The following is a 19741-nucleotide window of genomic DNA, read 5'->3' on the forward strand; positions in this document are numbered from 1 at the left end:
TTGAAAATCATCTTAATGTGAATGTATGAGAAACATACAGAGGAAAAGAACAACAGCCAGTGTTATGTGGTGTTAGGTTATCAGGGAAGACCTAGGAAGATTTAAATCTTCACTCACTGAGTAACCTGAAGTTCACAAGGTTGTTGTGAGGATAACATTTTTGGAGGAGTACAAATCACACATATCATCTTGACCTCCTTAGAAGCAAGTTGACATTCCAATGATTTAAATAATTAATACATCAAACATTAGCATCACTTTTTAGCCATTGATATACAACATGAACCTGCCCCAAAACCTTGGGTGCAGCTCTCAAAAGTACTTCCAAAGATGTTGCTAAATTGCACATTTTAATGACAGAGATGTGGGAAATGTTTAAATGGACATTATCTATATTTTATTAATTTTTAATTAAATTAAAACATTAAGTGAAATCAAATTTAGTTTTGTCCTGGCCTAACTGCTTCCATCTTCTGCCCTTCTATCTAGTAGCTACTCAGAATCCAAGTGTGGCCCTTTGAAAACTGTTGTGGACACCTCCAATGTAAATCATACAATGTATACAGGATTCAGGATTTTTTTTTTGCATGATATTCAAGTTTAGAGCTAGTTTGGTGTAATGGTTAAGGCACCAAGCTAGAAATCAGGAGACTGTGAGTTCTGCCTTAGGCATGATGCCAGCTGGGTGGCCTTGGGCCAGTCATTCTCTCTTAGCCCTAGGAATGAGGCAAGGGCAAACTACTTCCGAAATACTACAGGGACTAGATCAGGCTGTTGCCAGGAATCAACAACTAACTTGAAGGCACACAAACACAAAAAAAATCAGGTTTATATTTCTATTTATATCTTCTGTTTCCTTAAATAAGTCTACACTATCCAAATGGACAGGGGCACGGTGGCTCAGCGGTTAAGATGCCAGGCTTGTCAACCAGAAGGTTGCAAGTTCGGCGGTTCAAGACCCGAGCACCGCATGACAGTGAGCTCCCGCACTCACCCCAGCTCTTGCCAACCTAGCAATTCAAAAGCATGCAAATGCGAGTAGATAAATAGGTACCACTTCAGCAGTAAGGTAACAGCATTCCGTGACTATCATGCTGGCCACATGACTGCGGAAGTGTCTTCAGACAATGCTGGCTCTTCGGCCATGAAATGGGGATGAGCACCGCCCCCTAGTGTCAGACATGACTAAACGGGAACCTTTACCTTTACCTTTTTTATCCAAACAGACATATCATGATAACACAGAGTAAACAGAACAGAAATAAAAGTACAAAAATGAGAAGCTGGTCTGCATGCCATACCTGTACATTAATTGTCCTCTTTCTCTTGCATTCATCTTTCCCCATTCACCATATTCAAAGGCATCCTTTGCTGCTGCCACTGCTTTGTCAACATCACTCACTGTAGCGAGTGACACTTTAGCAATCACCTTACATAAAGATAAGAAGATGCTAGCTTTAAACAACAACAGCTTTATCAGTTTTGACAAGTTAAACTACGAACTTCCCATTTTCTCCACTAATGTGTATCTTCCCATCTCTGTTTTTTTTTACATTGACATTAAACTAAATATAAATGTTTTGCTACAATTTAATTTTTATGGGAAAGGGAAAGAAGGGGTAAAAAGAGAGAAGTAAAAAGGAGAGGAAAAAGCAATTGAAGAGAGAAAATAGAAAAAGAAAAATAGGGAAAATCTGATGATAGATAGATAGATAGATAGATAGATAGATAGATAGATAGATAGATAGATAGCAATTCATTGGTCATGTTTTGACATGATGTTAAACCAAAATTCATTAGAATTCTGTCTTAATCCTAAATATAAGGCATGGTGATCCATGTTGTTGGATTATTCACACTTAGCTTCTCCAACCTGTAGGAGCATTTATATATACTCCATGGTTTGTTTAGCATTGTGTGTGAACTAAGAAATCTGCCTATTTTTCTTCAAGGAATCAAAATTCTGAGCCTGCAGATAGCATTAAATAAACCAAAGAAAATATAAGTCAGGTTTGTTTAATTGTTCTTGATTGCAAGAAGTCCTAAGTCAGAGCATCGTGAGTTCTATGATTAAACCAAAGTTTGAAATAATTTTAATTTGAATGCAGCTGGTGGCTTTAATGACATGTTTTGTTCAGTTCATACTGCCAAAATTCTCTGACTCTACATCAAATCGCTTATGCAAAAATATGTGGTGGTCATCTGCTTTATACTGTAGCACAGACTACTGTTTCCTAGACTGGCCGGTATTATGATGACTTGAATTAATTAATCTTGGTCTTTAAAATACAAACTAATAAACTAAAGGGGTGATGAATATTTGTTACTGCTTCCTATAAGGTATTATTGGGTTTTTGATTAACCTCTCAAACAGGCTGAGTTGGCACAATAGCAGGCACTTCTGGATATTAACTATTATTAATTGCAATATTATATATCAAGTTTTCCCAGCCAGATGTTCTTCTGATGCGTTGGGACACCAATTACCAACACACATCTTTGGAAATTCTGGGAATGTAATCTCAACATCTGGAAGACACTAGAGCCACTTCCAGATGACCATCTTTTTCTATGGCCCAAGTCCTTATCATGGCTCAAGCCATCATCAGGCTATTTGGTCTGTTTTAGTTTTCCAGGATTCTATGGAAAAAGTACATTTACTTGGTTGTGATCCTGCAGTCCTGGCAGAGAATCAGTAATCAATCTGCTTGCCCTCATGACCAGTTGATGAGCACAACAATGTCTCAGCCAAGAAGTGTTCACCTGTTGGCCAGCAAACAGTGCCTTGCCTACTCCGCTCCCTCCACTCCATCAGCTTTGAGCTGAAAAAAACATCCTTCTGCCAGGTGTTTCTTATGCTCCTGACAGCGACAAGCTGTCAATCTGCTTATGCAGAGAGCATCCATAGGGGGGAGATGAAATGTCACTGCAACATCACTATGCAAAGTTGTCCCTTACATGCTTGCAGGCAACACTGCAATACACGTTTTGGCATTTTGACTAGGAACAGATGCTTATGTTATATGTTATTATATTTTGGATCCTTTGTCCAGGGATACCTTCTAAAGGCCACATGGAATGCCCAATGCAATGCAATTCACCAAAATGTTGACACTTTTTATGCAACATTAGCTGCTTATATTCTGCTTTTGAAAAAAAACACAGAAAGAAGCTAGAACTGAACACCTAGTAACAGCATGTTATGATTGCTACAAATATGAATGGTTCAGGAGAAAAAAGCATTAATGAGGTTTACTCACTGATCCATCTGTTGGGTTTATAGAGTCATATGTGTTTCCATCTTCAGCATTTACAAATTTCCCATTGATAAAACATTGATATGGCATCTTTACAGTCATATGGTTAATGTATTTTGAAACCTAGGAACAAAACAAACAAACAACTTCATTTAGTCCTACAAAATATCATAGGAACAATGTTTTCCTATAGAAAACATGACATATACATGCAAACATCCAGAAAAGCCTCTAATGGTTTATAGCCCAAGTAGTTGTGTTGAATGCAATCTTCAGATTCCATCACTAACTAAATCTAAAATATATTAACTTTCCATAACTGTATGTAAGTATCAGAGAGCCAGTTTGGTGTAGTGGTTAAGGCCTCAGGCTAGAAACCAGGAGACTGTGAGTTCTAGTCCCACCTTAGGCACAAAGCCAGCTGGGTGACCTTGGACCAGTTGCTCTCTCAGCTCTAGGAAGAAGGCAATGGCAAGCCGCTTCTGAAATCTTGCCAATAAAACTGCAGGGACTTGTCCAGGCAGTCTCCAGGAGTCAAAACTGACTCAAAGGTGTGTGCACACACATACCCACACTCACAAATATCTGATGCTAAAATATGTTTCAACCACTGAACAAATGTGTACTGTATATGACTGGAAAGTACTATGATTTTGCTTATGGTGGAATTGTTTAGGGTGTTCAGTATTTATTGCCAATCTGCTGCATAGCATATACCTAAATGTACACAGTATAACATTTTAGAAACCAGCTCACATAATCTATCACTAATTCTTCCTCCTTGTTTTCTCCCCTGTGCTTTCTGACTACCAGGTGAACAAAATCACCACATTTTGGGGCCATGTAGGTATCTTCATTCTGAAGTTCAAGTCTAGCACACTTTCAGCAGCCTCACTGCCAGGACTAGGATGAGGTTTGAAGAAATTCTGGACAAAAAGCCCCATGGGACTGCTTCAGCCACCCTCTGGGCTCCTGCCTTATGTTGGGAGCAATGACCAGCAGCATGGAAGAGGGTAGCTTGGTTTTCAGCCAAGCTGTCCCATCTTAAAATGTCTCTGGGCCACACTGGTAAATTAAGATGACAGCATCTCCAGCTGCCTTCCCCAGCTTTTTTCTTCATAGCACTGGATCATTAAAAAAAAAGTAAGGTTTTAAAATGAACAAAAATGGAGACTGGCATCAACATGATAGGCCCTGGCATTTGCTCCATTAAGCTAATTGAAGACAAAAATTCTGCTCAGTTCTACATAATGCTTTAAACTATATATCAGCCCAGTTGCCTTCACCTCATCCCCTCCCCCACCTGGGCCACCTGGTCCGAATGGACTTTTCCTTAAAGCTGTGCTTCTCAACCTTGGCAACTTTAAGATGTGTGGACTTCAGCTCCCAGCATTCCCCAGCCAGAATGCCAGAATTCTGGGAATTAGTCCACATACCTTCAAGTTGACTAGATTGAGAAACACAGCTTTCAAGGCAGGACTAAGATGTCCAGACTTTCCCGATAGCTCCTGAAAGTAGATAACCCACATCTCTGGATGCAAAAAGTATATAAATGCAATGTGTCTATGAGGAACCCAGGAATATATCCTATACACAGCCAAACTCATGGATGTCAACTCGAGAGTATACCAAAAAAGACAGCATAACATTTTAGAAACCAGCTCACATAATCTATCACTAATTCTTCCTCCTTATCTTCTCCCCTGTGCTTTCTGACTACCATTTGAACAAAATCACCAAATTTGGGGGCCATGTAGATATCTTCATTCTGAAGTTCAAGTCCAGCACATTTTTGCTTGATCTCTTCAATCACCCTTAAGATATAAAGACATTGAAAAAAGGAACAACTGGTCAAGTGCAGAAATGGATAGAATCAAAGAATCATGGAGCTACAGTAGAAGGGACTATTTCTGCCCCATGCAAGCATCCAGATTACAGTATCTTCAGCAGATGATTGTCTAGCCTTGACCTGGTAGAAAACTTAATGGAATAGTAGTACATAGCAGGGTTTTCCCACCCCTTCCCCCCTTTTTCCCCATTGCTGACATCATATATAGCCTGAGCCTCTGTCTTTGAATTGGCACTTTGGAACTTTACTATTTTAAATGAAAACATTAACAGATTAAACAGAATTAACAAACAATTCTGCTTATTCTGAATGATAAATTGCTTATTGGGAGGATAACAGGCCAGTGCTTACAGGCAATACAGGAGTCTACTGGCTCCTCAAGTCACCTGATCCATTTTCCTCAGGTTAAAACTACTGCACCGGTGTAGTACACTGCAACCAAGACATCACCATCTCTCATCCAGAAAGTAGAATGAATATGAAAAGTAAGTTTTATTATATGAGATGCCCATCTCTTCAATGCCTTAGAGAACAGTGACTTACCTAACCACATCCATTGACGTTGCTCCAGCTTTAAAGAAGTCAGTGGTGTCCTCAATTATAGCCACATTGCTCAAAATTCCCTTCCAAATGGACTGCAAAACATGGAAATATCCTGAGACAATGACACAAATAACCCAACCTACTAATAAGGCACATGGTCTTAGGATTAAATATCAAAGAATCTTTAAATCACTCCCTACTTTGAACTACCTACACTCCTGACCATGAAGCCTGGGGAGCATGTGGATGAAAAACAGGAGGACCTTGGACTGATGAAGTATGGTTAGATTCATAACAATATGCTGGGACAAGGATGTCATATCTGAACAAATAAACTCTGAACAGAAGTCCTGAACATCTTCCGGATGGAGGAAAGAAAATTTTTCTTCACACAGCACAAGTAACTGTGAAATACACTATCAAAAGATGTGGTGCTGTAATTATCCCCAAAGAATAATTTTTAAATCCAACTGGGATAGATTATATAGATTCTAGGACTGAGCAACGGTACAGATTTGATCTCCCAGAAGTGATGTGGTAATACCTGTCTCCAACACCTTAAGGCAGCTGCATCTTTTCCTGGACTGCCATACAATCCCAGGAAAAGACACACGCTGCCTTAAACTGTTGGAGACAGGTCCTACTGCTGTGGTCCTGCAGACTTCCAAGCACTTTGGGGGGATCAAATCTGAGGTGCTGCAAATCCCTAACAGACTGATTTATTTGGAAAGCAAAATTTCTTCTAGGCATTGTACAAAGATTAAAAATTTGAGATAATGTTATTATCCCAAGAAAGTTCCTCCCAGATGGAGGGTCATTTGATATTAATCAGGTTGTTCTATGATATCACCCTCTCTCTGGAACACCATCTCCTTAGAGATAAAGCATGTGCCAATATATCTCCTAACTATATATATTGTTTTGTTTCACTGTGTTTTAAAATAGTTATTTACTTATATTTATAATTGCAATTTGTATGGCTCCCAACTTGCATACAAATGTAGGCTGCTTACAAGAATTCAAAGCAAACTATATAAATAATTGGACATAATTATTAAAAACCAGTCCTGCCAGAGGAGTATCACCCACAATTAAACAAATCTCTGACTCAATGATAGGTTCACACACGGTCCTAGTCCAGTGCCTGTGGAAAGAGTTGGGTCTTCAAGACTCTTATGAAGAGCAGCAGGGTCGGCGCCATACAGACCTCAGGTGGAGGCTGTTCCAGAGGGCAGGTGTGACAGGCATACCTCCTGGGTCCCAAGATGATGATGTTTAACAGATGGGGCCCAAAGCATGCCAATCCTGTCAGATCTTACAGCCTTAAGTGGTATGACTTTATTTATTGATTGATTTGATTTGATTTGATTTGTATGGCTGCCTGTCTTAAACCACAACTCTGGGTGCCTCACAACAGCAATGTACAACATTTAAAAAGGAACATGAGAGCCAGTTTGGTCTAGTGGTTAAGGCTCCAGGCTAGAAACCAGGAGACTGAGAGTTCTAGTTCTGCCTTAGGCATGAAAGCCGGCTGGGTGACCTTGGGCCAGTCACTCTCTCTCAGCCCAACTCACCTCACAGGTTGTTGTTGCAGGGAAAAGAGGAGGAGTATTTGGTATGTGCGCCACCTTGAGTTATTTATAAAAAATAATAAAGGTGGGATAGAAAATAAATAAATAAAATATTTTAATGTGCAGCATTTAGGGATGTATAGCATAAATAAAGAAATGAACACAGGCCCTCTTTGCAGGCTTAAAATAAATTCCTATCAGTTTTAAAACAGATTTCACTTCCTTGTATTTTTTTCTCTCCAAAAGGGCAAATCTTTACCTTAATATTTTCTGCCATCTTCTTCTCCTCTTCAGTAAGTTCTATAATAGCCATCTCATCAGTGGAGAAGTATTTAGATGCTGGGATCATTCTTCCATCTTCAAACTGAAGATTCTTTACTAGCAACTGAAGGATAAATAACACAGAAAAGGGTGGAAAAGATGGGCACTATTGCCTCATTTCACTGCAACAGAATTTCTTATCACAAAGTTAGTCCTGGCTTTGGCCCTATGCAAGAGGCTCATAGAAAATGTGTACAGAGGCATTCTCTGAGACGAACTTTATAGAAAGAGTTAGTTTGGGTCTGTTATTTCAGTTCAGTACTACCATATCTTTAAAAGCTTACCATCTTTCCATCATTGCCAAACAGAACCAGACCATTGTCCGTTACCAGACCAGGTTTTGCAGCACCTTTTATTTCCAGCTCTTCACCTGGAGGTGTTAAGCCATCAAGAATGGATGAACCATAGAAAGTAACCATCTGTAAAGAAGATTATACGTTATGAGTGGTTTGATAAATAGCAGGGACAATGAGTAGGTTTTATGCAAGTGGCAGGATTAGATAGAAACAAAATATTTGTTCTTTCTTTCCAGTTGGAAGGGAAAGACCACTTTAAATTGTTGCTGAAGGGGCTCATTCAAAAGCCAGTTACAACTTATCTTAAATGAAAGTCCTATAGAGAAAGTTTGATTCCAGAAAAAAAGCCACTGTTGCCTTTTCTTGGTCATCAGCATATTTTATTACCAAAATGTAACTTGTTATATTATCAAATTATTCCTCATTTTCTAGCAATTTCTTTTTGAACTTATAATTCATAATGTTTTACCTGGCCATTAATTTCTGTCCAGGCTCCAGGTACTTTATCATGTCCTCTGATCCAGTTGTGCAAAGCAGAAGCTGGTTGATCCCAAGAAATCTAGGAAACCAAGAGGCAAAGTTGGTCTTTTCCTATTTATATATAATATAACTGGCTTTTAGAGGAAGAACAAAATAAGACAGAACAATCCCTGACCCCATCATTTCTATGCTTGTCTGAAAGACAAATCCTGGCTTATCACTGGGAATGGGCAGCATATAAATTTAATAAATTATTATTACAACAGGTTATAATTAATTCAAACAATGGTTTAACATTAAGTGCCAATGCATCTTATGGTTTGTTTATAAGAATGTGCTTTCAAACCATCGTTTAAAGTTGGTTGATTTCAACAAACCATAATCAAGACGAACCACAGTTTAGGTTAATCTGAAATACTAAACTTCCACCATCCAATTAATTTTTACACTGTAGACAGGAGTAATACATTATATCCACAAGGGTCTGTACTTCTTCACTCAAGATTGCCTATGAATCATTTACAATTGGGACAGCTACCTATAAAACAAAAGGATATAATATGGAAAGTTGCCTACAACATCATTAAAATTCCATACAATGTGCATCCAAAATATATATGATAGGAAAGCTGCAGGCAGAAAGAAATGCAGAATTTCATGCTTTTTAATAATGCACAGAAAATTTGATGGTACTGAATGATAAATACACTGATATAGACAGGATTTATATTAGTACTTCTTTTATTAAAATGTGACCACTTGCAGCAAATGCGCCATAAAATTTATATTATTATTGATATAGTTTAAAAAATTACATTTAAAAATTCATATGGAGAATGTTTAATCTAAGTGAATTTCTATACCAGTTATGCAACTGTTCCTCAATATAGGAAAGTTAAGAAAGATAAGATAGAGAAATTGATCCTACACTGGCAATGCCAAACAGGTCACTAAGCTTCTAATTATAACTTAGAGCACTCTGGCACTTTCTTGGAATCCACTCAAGAATGTAAATGAAAAAAACAAGGCATTTTCTCTGCCTAAAAAGTAATTACTATTACAATTAAAAATCCAGAAGATAAATTGTGGTCAAACTGGTGTTTCACCTTAATGCAAACAACTTAGATGGATTATTTTTTAAATGAAGACTCTTGCTTGTATTGATTTGAGAGATTTGAGGTAAACACTCAGTAATTACACCATTTAGTGAACTGTTTACATATTCATTAGTTTTTAGAGTAACAGTTTGATAGAACCCGGGAGCATTGCTCAAGTGGACACCTGAATGCCAGGTGGCTTTTGAGGAGCTAAAAAGCCTATTCACGGCTGAGCCTATCCTGCAACACCCTGATCCCACTAAACCTTTTGTGGTTCAAGTGGATGCCTCTGATTTCTCCATTGGAGCGCTTTTGTTGCAGGCAGATGCTGCTGGCTGCCTCAGACCCTGTGCGTATCTCTCCCGAAAATTTTCTGAGACAGAACGACGATGGCATGTTTGGGAAAAGGAGGCTTTTGCAGTCAAAGCAGCTTTGGAGGCATGGTGCCACCTTTTAGAGGGGGCCAAATGTCCGTTTGAGGTTTGGACGGACCATAAGAACTTAGAAGCGCTCAGCACACCCCGTAAGCTCAGCCCTAAACAATTCCGTTGGGCTCAATTCTTCAGCCGTTTTAATTTTAAGTTGAAGTTCATTCCGGGTAAGAAGAACTTCCTGGCTGATGCGCTTTCCCGCCTGCCCCAGGATTTGACCTCAGTACCTGACGTGGTGGGCACTTTGTGGACAGACCCTCAGTTGGGTATGCAGGCTGTCACTCGCAGCCAGACATGCGTGCAGTTGCCCTCAGGTTCAGTTTCACCAGAACTGTTTACATATTCATTAGTTTTTAGAGTAACAGTTTGATAAGATTTATTAAACACTGAGATGTTCTGCTTTACTTTACATATCACTTTGTGTCATGCAAGGTAGAAAAGCAGCTTGTGTGTCTTATAAGTGACTACGTTCAATAGTCACCGTGTGTGAGTTGGGTGGCCTTATAAATCTGTTTAATAAATAAAATATATTTGATCAGGGTTTTTCTAACTGTGTTTTGCTGAATCCTAGGGTTAACCCTAGAAACTAAGGACAGAGTTCATTTTAACACAGCCAATTTTCTATTGCTAGAGCTTTGCCTCTTGATCAGGTTTCCAGGAATTTTTACTTAAAACTAACAGGTTCCACGGCCTGAAAAAGTTTGAAGACTCCTGTATGGATTCATAAATGGCAACGTAATAAATCGCTACATCTTCAGTACTACCAGAACAAGAGCTACCCCTCTGGCAATCTCTAGAGGGATAGCCATTTTAGTTTGTTGAAGGAAAAATAATCAAAAGGCTGGGTTGACAGATCACAGTAAGCCAACATGTGATTTGTTTGGGGCTTAGAATGCTGTACAAAACCAACTGTTGTAGATTAGCATGTTCTGCCAATCATGGCTTGTTCAATAAAGAAAGCTTTGTACAATGCATTAAACTAGCCAGCATCTTGTAGCCCACTCCTTCTTCATGAGATGCCTAGCTCTTAAAGAACAGCATCCTGTTGCCCAAAATACCTGTGCATTTTCTTTCTTCTGGATGCCTTCATATGTAGCACCTTCTTCAGACTGAGGTAGTCGAGGAGCTTGGCCATCAGCAATTAGCTGCACAGCTTCTACCTAAAGAAAAAAAAGCAGTTTCAAGGAACATTTCAAGGAAATGTTCAAGGAAGTGAACATTTTCTTAGTATTTTTATTGCAGTTATTTAACCAGTGAGAAGCAGTGCTCACATTACATAAGCTCTTGGACGCTGCAGAATTTTTGGAAAGCCACGTCACTGGGATATGGCTGGCCAGTGAGGCTGCACATCCATCCACAAACACTGTCAGGCTCCCTCCCTCAACTGCCTCAAACCTGACTGCAACTTCCCTGTCACTCTACATGGTATGGTAATAAGGAAACTTTATTCTGCCTTAAGAAAGAGGCCTCTATAAACAGTCAGTTACCCACTAACAGAATTCTTACATCCTCCAAGTTTAAACTCAGCAATTCTTTCTTTCTCCTGCTGCAGATTATTGGAAACGTTGCTTTATACTTCTTATACATGGTGCTAGTGGCAGTTAGTTATTGGCATATTCACCATGCCTCCCCTTGGAAACTCTAGCTCCCAACCCCACACATGCGGCTGCTGGAAATAGAGAAAGACTTTATTCACATTTCAGTCCTTGCCAACCCCCGTCCCCCATATACCATACAGATGCTCATTTACATACACACACAGAGCCTGCAGGAAGAGATTATCCACTTATAGGGTAATTGCCTGAAAATCTATGAACCTGGACTTATCAACCTAATTTATTGTATTAGTTGTCATGAATAGGCTCAGGCATCAGAATGCATTTCCACGCTGCTACCAGTCTCACCTCAGAAATCCTTGCTAGTGTCTTCAGGCTGCTGTCTTCACAATGCTGATTATTACCCCTCTGTAAGCCAGTGCTCCTTCCAATGGGAGAGCACAAAATGGAGAGCCAATACAGGAATGAAAAATGCCCTTTCCAGTCCACATTATTACCTTTGGCATTTATTTTTACAGCAAGCATGGTGCAAGGGTAACTAGACTGGTGCATTTTGACTGCAGCAAGGAACAGTGAGAGTGAAGGAGGCGGGAGACAAGTTCCTGCTAATGGGGAACCGCTCATCTTGCAGCTTCAGCATTCATGCTGCAAAACTATCTATGGAGCATTTTCTCTTACTCCAACTGAGATGGAAATAAATTGGTTTAGGAGCAGAACAGCTGCTGAAAGGCTCCAATGTCATGAGAACATAGGGGTAGGGTGCTGATTCAAGATTAATGCCCATATTGTCTATAAATGGACCCTAGGAAACCCCATATTCAGTTGTCAGTTTAGCCTTCAATATATTTGATAGGATTAAATAACGATTTTGGTTCCAGACCCAGACCCAAAACCTCTAGAGCAGCCTTCCCCAACCCAACCAGATGCCTTCCATACGTGCTAAGGCACAAGTTTCATAATTATTTTACATTACTGTGACCGTTCACAGTTATGATGGTGATGAGAAAGTAACTTTGTGACCTATGTCTGCATTTACAACCTTTGCAGCATCTCTCTCTCAGTCTTGTGTTCACCATTACAGTATGTGTTCGCCTATGCCTCTCCCATTTTTTTTCTTTCTTTTTTCCTCCTTGCAGAGCGGAGAGATTGTTTAAACAAGCTCTCTCTTCCTGAGCTGCTTTTCTCTGCAGTGCAGTGCGGAGAAACCTTTAAGCTATTTATGATTAGCCAAGATGTCTCACCATAGCTTTTATTCCCTCTGGGAAAAGAAACCGATTATACAGGTCATCAACGGTTTCATTTGGGCCAACATCACATTCCCTCTGCAGAAGAATTGGTCCGGTGTCCAAACCTTCATCTGCCCAAAAAACTGAAAATCCAGCTTTCTTATCTCCTTGAATTAAAGTCCTGAAAATAAGTAAAACATGACTTAATAAGAAATGTCAGCTTTCTTCATTACTTTGATTCAGCAGGTAACCAACTTTGCCTGATCTCAGAAGTTAAGCAGGGTCTGGTTTAATGCATAGATCTGGATTCCAGGACTGCAGATGAGACAGGTAAGTTGAGCAAACCCAAAAGAAGGCAACTGCAAGCCACATCCATAAAGTTACCAAATAAAACTACATGGATGCATTCACTGGGGAAAGGACTTGACTTGAGTTGAGTCTTTACCTTTATAAATCAAGTGTATGGATAGCTTTGCAAATTTGGCAAAAGACTTCAGTCTTTTGAACAATGGACCTTCTTTTCATTCTTGTATTGAATGATCCACCTGATAATACTGCAATGTTTATTGCTTCCATGGTACAGGGCTACTGACTTTGTGCACTATTTGGAAAAAAAATTGAATTTTCTTGGATAGATCATTTTTAGTACTATTAATCAAGAGCTGTTATGTCTTTTCCTTAACAGATGGAGAATTGGAAGAGTTACAAATGAAAGATGACATCTGGAGAACTTCTTCCCCATAAAATTCCATGAACAAGGCAGGATAATTACACAGTAAAAGCCTTGTCAGGAAGCATCCAAAGATTTACTGAATTTGAGGACAGTTATTTCCACCTAAGCCACAAAATTGGCCCTACTGTTGGGTGATCTGGGCAGTGGACATCTCAGGCTCTGACCCTCCATCTGTCAGATAAATTATATTTAAACCTACTTACCAATTGATTGCAGATGCTCCTCGGTGGCGAGGAAGGATTGAGGGATGGTAAATAATAGAACCATGCTTTGGACCTTCAATAACCTGCATGGGAATGAACTGTGTGCAGAATGGAAGGACATTCAGTTCTGCACCAACTGATTTATAGGCTTCAAGAACTTCCTGGACAGGTTTGCCCTTAACTCTCCACCTTGGGAATTTGAACACTGGAGTTCCATCCTTTTCTGCAGCTGATGCTGGAAAAGAAAACAATTGCCAGTATTTTTGTTGATTTCAGAACTACAGTATAACGTGTAGTGTAAAGTTGAAATGAGTGAAATGTCATAAGAACACATGTAATAACTAATTAATGAATTTGTGTATGTGTATGTGTGCATTTTCAAGTCAGTGTTGCCTCCTGGCGACTGCCTGGACAAATCTCTGCAGTTTTCTTGACAAGGTTTTTCAGAAGTGGTTTGCCCTTGCTTCCTTCCTAGGGCTGAGAGAGAGTGACTGGCCTGAGGTCACCCAGCTGGTTTTGTGCCTAAGCTGGGACTAGAACTCATGGTCTCCCTGCTTCTAGCCTGATGCCTTAACTACTGCACCAGACTGGCTCTCAAATAACTAAATAGATGTAAATAAAATATGTAAAAACAAATCAAGAACCCATTCAGGTATTACAATAGCACTGGAGCCAAGTAGGTATTCACCCTTGCCATCTTACTTTGATATCAGAGTGGCATTACTCTGGGAAATCTAAGCCACATGGGCTCAGACTTAGCTGAGGTTAGTTGAGAACATGGAGCAGAACATACGAAACGGTACACTGAAAATGCTGCCTGGTAAATACTGCAGCCATTATAACTTATTTACTTACCCAAAGGATCCGCTTTTCCATTTTTGTCTGGGACTGTGAACACTCCCACAACTTTGTGCCCTTCTTTTTGCAAATGCTTGTAGACTTCTTGTCCAAACAGACTCTGGCCTATTAAAGCTAGCTTTAGTTTGTTTTGATAATAGTCCTATTGACAAAAGCAAAATGCAGTTAAAAACCCCCAAAGATCAGCTAATTTCCCTGTAAATGTTCTGTTCCAGTTCATACACTTCCATTGTCTGATTGACATGGATAACAAATTCTTACAAGACAAGCAACTGCCCAGAGTCCCTCCTTAGTGGGGAGATGGGTGGTGATAAAATTTGACGAATCAATCAATCAATCAATTAATTAATTAAATGTATGTATGTATAACAACTGCATTGACACTGCATGGTTAAAAAAAAAGTAGCTGGAATTTAGGCTTATCATAAATGAGCTCTACACTGGTGCATGCAGTGTGTGTTTGCTTCCCCTGTCCCTAATTCCATTGTGCTTCTCTCCTCCACAGCCACTAATAAAGCAAAGATTTTTTTTTTTGCTTTATGAATTTTAATTAGGCCAATGAGTAGTACTATGCAAATAGTTTAGTGCAAGGTAAGTTAAGGTGCAATTATTACTGGATTTCTGGGCCACCAATGATTCCCCCTCATCTGAACTGCAGAGGAGACAAGTCCTGACAGATGTTAGAACGGTGTTTTTCAAACTTGGCAACTTTAAGATGTGTGGACTTCAACTCCCAGAATGCCCCAGCCAGCAATTCTGGGAGTTGAAGGCCACACATCTTAAAGTTGCCAAGGTTGAGAAACACTGTACTAGAGCAGTGGTGTTTGCCATTTGCTTTACTGCCATTTGCTTTACCGCCTTAGTGATCTGCCTGCCTGGATGTTTGTTTCTACATGGGTGTACCCATGTACACCAAGAACCTCTCTGTCAGATCCCTGTGGGAACAAATGCCAAAGTAGCCACAGAGGGAATTCACAGTGCCCAGATGGGAGGGGGCATGCCTGCAGCAGTCCAAAGTAGCCAATAGGAACTGGACAGATCCCAGCCAATCACAACATCACCATATCTGCATATTTTGCATACAGCAAGGCTGGAGAAGATGAAAAACACAATTTCCACATTGGGTCAAAAAGAAACCCAGTTAAACTTGGCTATGGGCCAGGGATGAGGGAAAGACTACATCATGCAGACATATCCTAAAGGATAATTCACAAGGCATCTTGGAGCCAAAGTTGTGGGGAGGTGTGGATTTGCCCTTAGTCTCATTCAGTGAACACATTCTATTTTTTTGCTTTGAGTATTTATTTCTGGCCAATAACCATTCATTCATATGGAGAAGGAGAAATACATGTGGCATCACACAAACCCTGGATTCACCCAAAACCTAATGTGGTTTCTTTGGTTTTGGCGTAGCACAATGGACTCTGCCCTGGTGGCTTGCAAATCATGGTTTAGATCTTAAGATGATATTGATATGAACATAGCACTGATACTTTTTCAAGAAACTATAACTAAAACAATCACTGGCTTAGCACACTATATAAATACAGTCACAGGATTTTTCTTTTTCTATGAAAGTGAAATCAGTATAACAAAACTATCATGTATAAAACAGAGCTGATAGCCTTTTATTTCAGTGTATGTATATACACAAATGAATCTATAAAGAAATGGCAAAGCATGTAGGCAGGAGTCTAATTTAATTATAATGGGGCTGGATGTGGTACTTAGTGGGTCGTATTTAATTTCCTTGTTGATGATCCCACAAGAGAAGAAAGCAAACTAATACTTATTGTAGAATTTTTCTTTTGGACAGACATCTTAAGAAAGTGAATTTAAGCACAAGGTTTATACATGATACTGTTATTCTTGGAAGTGGATTCGGCTAAGTATGCATAATTTTGGCTGCAATATATGGCTGTTTGGAAGAGTCTTTACGTGGTAATGCATCTGAAAAAAAGACGTGATTGCTTCCATGTCTACTGGCTGTTCTGCTTACAGCTGTAAAGCTTGGAATGGCACTCTATCCAGAGGCAATGTGCTGTCGTCAGTCATTCATTCTCATATTTAACATTGCTGATGCAATCCAGGGAGCTCATATGAAGCCTTCTTTCTATATTCATTCCTTAATGTGGATTTTTTTTTTTATTCAGGCAGCTGGCAGTTCACTAAACATCGCTGTGAAGCACATATGCAACCCCACCTCCAATAAAGCGAGAGATATGTGGCCAAGTCTGTGAATTTGCACACAGATTTAGAAAGCAATCTACAGGTAGTCCTCACTTAACGACCACAATTGGGACAGGAATTTTGGTTGCTAAGCAAAGCAATCATTACACAAATCTGACCCAATTTTATGACCTTTTTTCTGGCAGTTGTTAAGCAAATCACCATGGTTCTTAAGCGAACCACATGGTCATTAGCGAATCAAGTGGTTCCCCATTGATTTTGCTTGTCGGAGGTTGACTGGGAAGGTTGAAAATGGTGATAACGTGACTGTGGGGACGCTGAGATGGTGGTAAGTACGAGGACTGCTCAAAAGTAATTTTTTTCAGCACCATCATAAGTCTGGACCATTGCTAAACGAATGGTCATTAAGCGAGGATTACCTGTAGTAAGAAAAGAACTAAAGGGATTTTCAGGGCAAATCCCAAATGCAGACTAGATCCATAATTCTCAGTCAGAAGGGGTCAGGATGGCGTGGAATTTGGAAATTCATAGTCCCCAACGCTTTGTAGAGCCTCAAATTGCAGAAGGCTGGGAAATTATTGTTGTTGTTTATTCGTTCAGTCGCTTCCGACTCTTCGTGACTTCATGGACCAGCCCACGCCAGAGCTTCCTGTCGGTCGTCAACACCCCCAGCTCCCCCAGGGACGAGTCCGTCACCTCTAGAATATCATCCATCCACCTTGCCCTTGGTCGGCCCCTCTTCCTTTTGCCCTCCGCTCTCCCTAGCATCAGCATCTTCTCCAGGGTGTCCGGTCTTCTCATTATGTGGCCAAAGTATTTCAGTTTTGCCTTTAATATCATTCCCTCAAGTGAGCAGTCTGGCTTTATTTCCTGGAGGATGGACTGGTTTGATCTTCTTGCAGTCCAAGGCACTCTCAGAATTTTCCTCCAACACCACAGTTCAAAAGCATCGATCTTCCTTCTCTCAGCCTTCCTTATGGTCCAGCTCTCGCAGCCATATGTTACTACAGGGAACACCATTGCTTTAACTATCCGGACCTTTGTTGTCAGTGTGATGTCTCTGCTCTTAACTATTTTATTGAGATTTGTCATTGCTCTTCTCCCAAGGATTAAATGTCTTCTGATTTCCTGACAGTAGTCAGCATCTGCAGTAATTTTTGAGCCTAGAAATACAAAGTCTTTCACTGCTTCTACATTTTCTCCATTTGCCAGTTATCAATCAAGCTGGTTGCCATAATCTTGGTTTTTTTGAGGTTAGGCTGCAAGCCAGCTTTTGCACTTTCTTCTTTCACCTTCATCATAAGGCTCCTCAGTTCCTCTTCGCTTTCAGCCATCAAAGTGGTATCATCTGCATATCTGAGATTGTTAATGTTTCTTCCAGTGATTTTAACTCCAGCCTTGGATTCCTCAAGGCCAGCTTGTCGCATGATGTGTTCTGCATACAAGTTGAATAGGTAGGGTGAGAGTATACAGCCCTGCTGTACTCCTTTCCCAATCTTAAACCAGTCCGTTGTTCCGTGGTCTGTTCTTAATGTTTCTACTTGGTCGTTATACAGATTCTTCAGGAGGCAGACAAGATGACTTGGTATCCCCATACCACTAAGAACTTGCCACAATTTGTTATGGTCCACACAGTCAAAGGCTTTAGAATAGTCAATAGAACAGAAATAGATGTTCTTCTGAAACTCCCTGGCTTTTTCCATTATCCAGTGGATATTGGCAATTTGGTCCCTAGTTCCTCTGCCTTTTCTAAACCCAGCTTGTGCATCTGGCAATTCTCGCTCCATGAATTGCTGAAGTCTACCTTGCAGGATCTTGAGCATTACCTTACTGGCATGTGAAATGAGTGCCACTGTTCGATAGTTTGAACATTCTTTAGTGTTTCCCTTTTTTGGTATGGGGATATAAGTTGATTTTTTCCAGTCTGATGGCCATTCTTGTGTTTTCCAAATTTGCTGGCATACAGCATGCATTACCTTGACAGCATCATCTTGCAAGATTTTGGACAGTTCAGCTGGGATGCCGTCGTCTCCTGCTGCCTTGTTATTAGCAATGCTTCTTAAGGCCCATTCAACCTCACTCTTCAGGATGTCTGGCTCTAGCTCACTGACCACACCGTCAAAGCTATCCCTGATATTGTTATCCTTGGGAAATGATTAGAAAGAGATTTTCCATGAAACTTATTGACTGATATTGAACTGATCTCTTTCAGGCAAACCTACCACACAAGGCTGATGTGATGATAAGGACACTACAGACTGAAGAAGAATGGTGGGATACAAATGTAAGAAATAGCTAATAGGGAAACATTAAAGGACTAACCGGATATAAAATGCAACATCTCCAGGTCTAAAGCACTCCTTGGAATTATGATACATGTATCAGTCTGAAAGGAATGGAGTATTTGCTGCATGCGTCTGCACACACAAGCACACACAAATCCCATGGAAAATCCCTGTCCATCCCATCCTTTCACAGGGAGGCTAATGTACTGTAATGCTGTTCATCCCATGGATGGATTATTGCAGCAAGCAGCAGCATATGCTGGCTGGGGAATTCTGGGAGTTGAAGTCCACACATCTTAAAGCAGCCAAGGTTGAGAAACACTAGATTATAGAAAGCAGATCCTTCACAGTCATGATGCTGAGCAGTTTTTCAGCTTGCGAGTACCCTACACAAGCAAAAACTTTTTGGCTAGCCTTGGAAGAACAGCAGCCTCCAAATTGTGCTGAATTTCTTCTTTGTTAAGACAACAGCAAGAAGCCAAACTAAACACAGTCTGTTCACACTGCAACAGTTCTCTTGCCTCTCTTCCCATCCTGTGCTCTTTCCTATCCTCTGGCAAACCAAAATTCTGCCTCAATCTTGACAGTCTGCCCCAGGAACCCAATTCTGAAAAACATCTGCCCGGCCTCCAGCCGTGCAGCAGGGGGAGGGGAGGGAGGAAGAGGATTGGACAGCATCCTTCTTTTCTGTGCTTTAGACTGAAGCCCCCGTCCACGTCCGCACTTTCCTACTCACCCTGGCCGTGGTGGTGAATTTCCTCAGCAAGTGATTGCTTTTGGAGAGCATTTTGCAGGGCAGAGGCGCCGAGGACCAGCCGCCCGCTTGACCCAGCAGGAACGACCGA

The 19741-nt window shown here is 40.4% G+C and overlaps 1 protein-coding gene across 1 annotated transcript in view; it reads right to left on the minus strand.

Moving 5' to 3' along the window:
* Positions 1–19741, minus strand: part of ALDH1L2 (aldehyde dehydrogenase 1 family member L2) — a 30743-nt gene extending 11002 nt beyond the window's left edge. Inside the window, exons 1-12 of the mRNA XM_063308566.1 lie at positions 19633–19741; positions 14419–14563; positions 13564–13798; positions 12643–12808; positions 10904–11005; positions 8307–8396; positions 7826–7960; positions 7480–7605; positions 5650–5741; positions 4924–5071; positions 3261–3380; positions 1302–1429 (exon numbers count right to left, since the gene is read on the minus strand). Of these exons, the coding sequence (XP_063164636.1) occupies positions 1302–1429; positions 3261–3380; positions 4924–5071; positions 5650–5741; positions 7480–7605; positions 7826–7960; positions 8307–8396; positions 10904–11005; positions 12643–12808; positions 13564–13798; positions 14419–14563; positions 19633–19683 (1538 nt within the window). The 5' untranslated portion in view covers positions 19684–19741. The remainder of the gene's footprint in view (positions 1–1301; positions 1430–3260; positions 3381–4923; positions 5072–5649; positions 5742–7479; positions 7606–7825; positions 7961–8306; positions 8397–10903; positions 11006–12642; positions 12809–13563; positions 13799–14418; positions 14564–19632) is intronic.

Source organism: Candoia aspera, chromosome 7, assembly GCF_035149785.1.
Source record: "Candoia aspera isolate rCanAsp1 chromosome 7, rCanAsp1.hap2, whole genome shotgun sequence".
Taxonomy (NCBI): Eukaryota; Metazoa; Chordata; class Lepidosauria; order Squamata; family Boidae; genus Candoia; species Candoia aspera.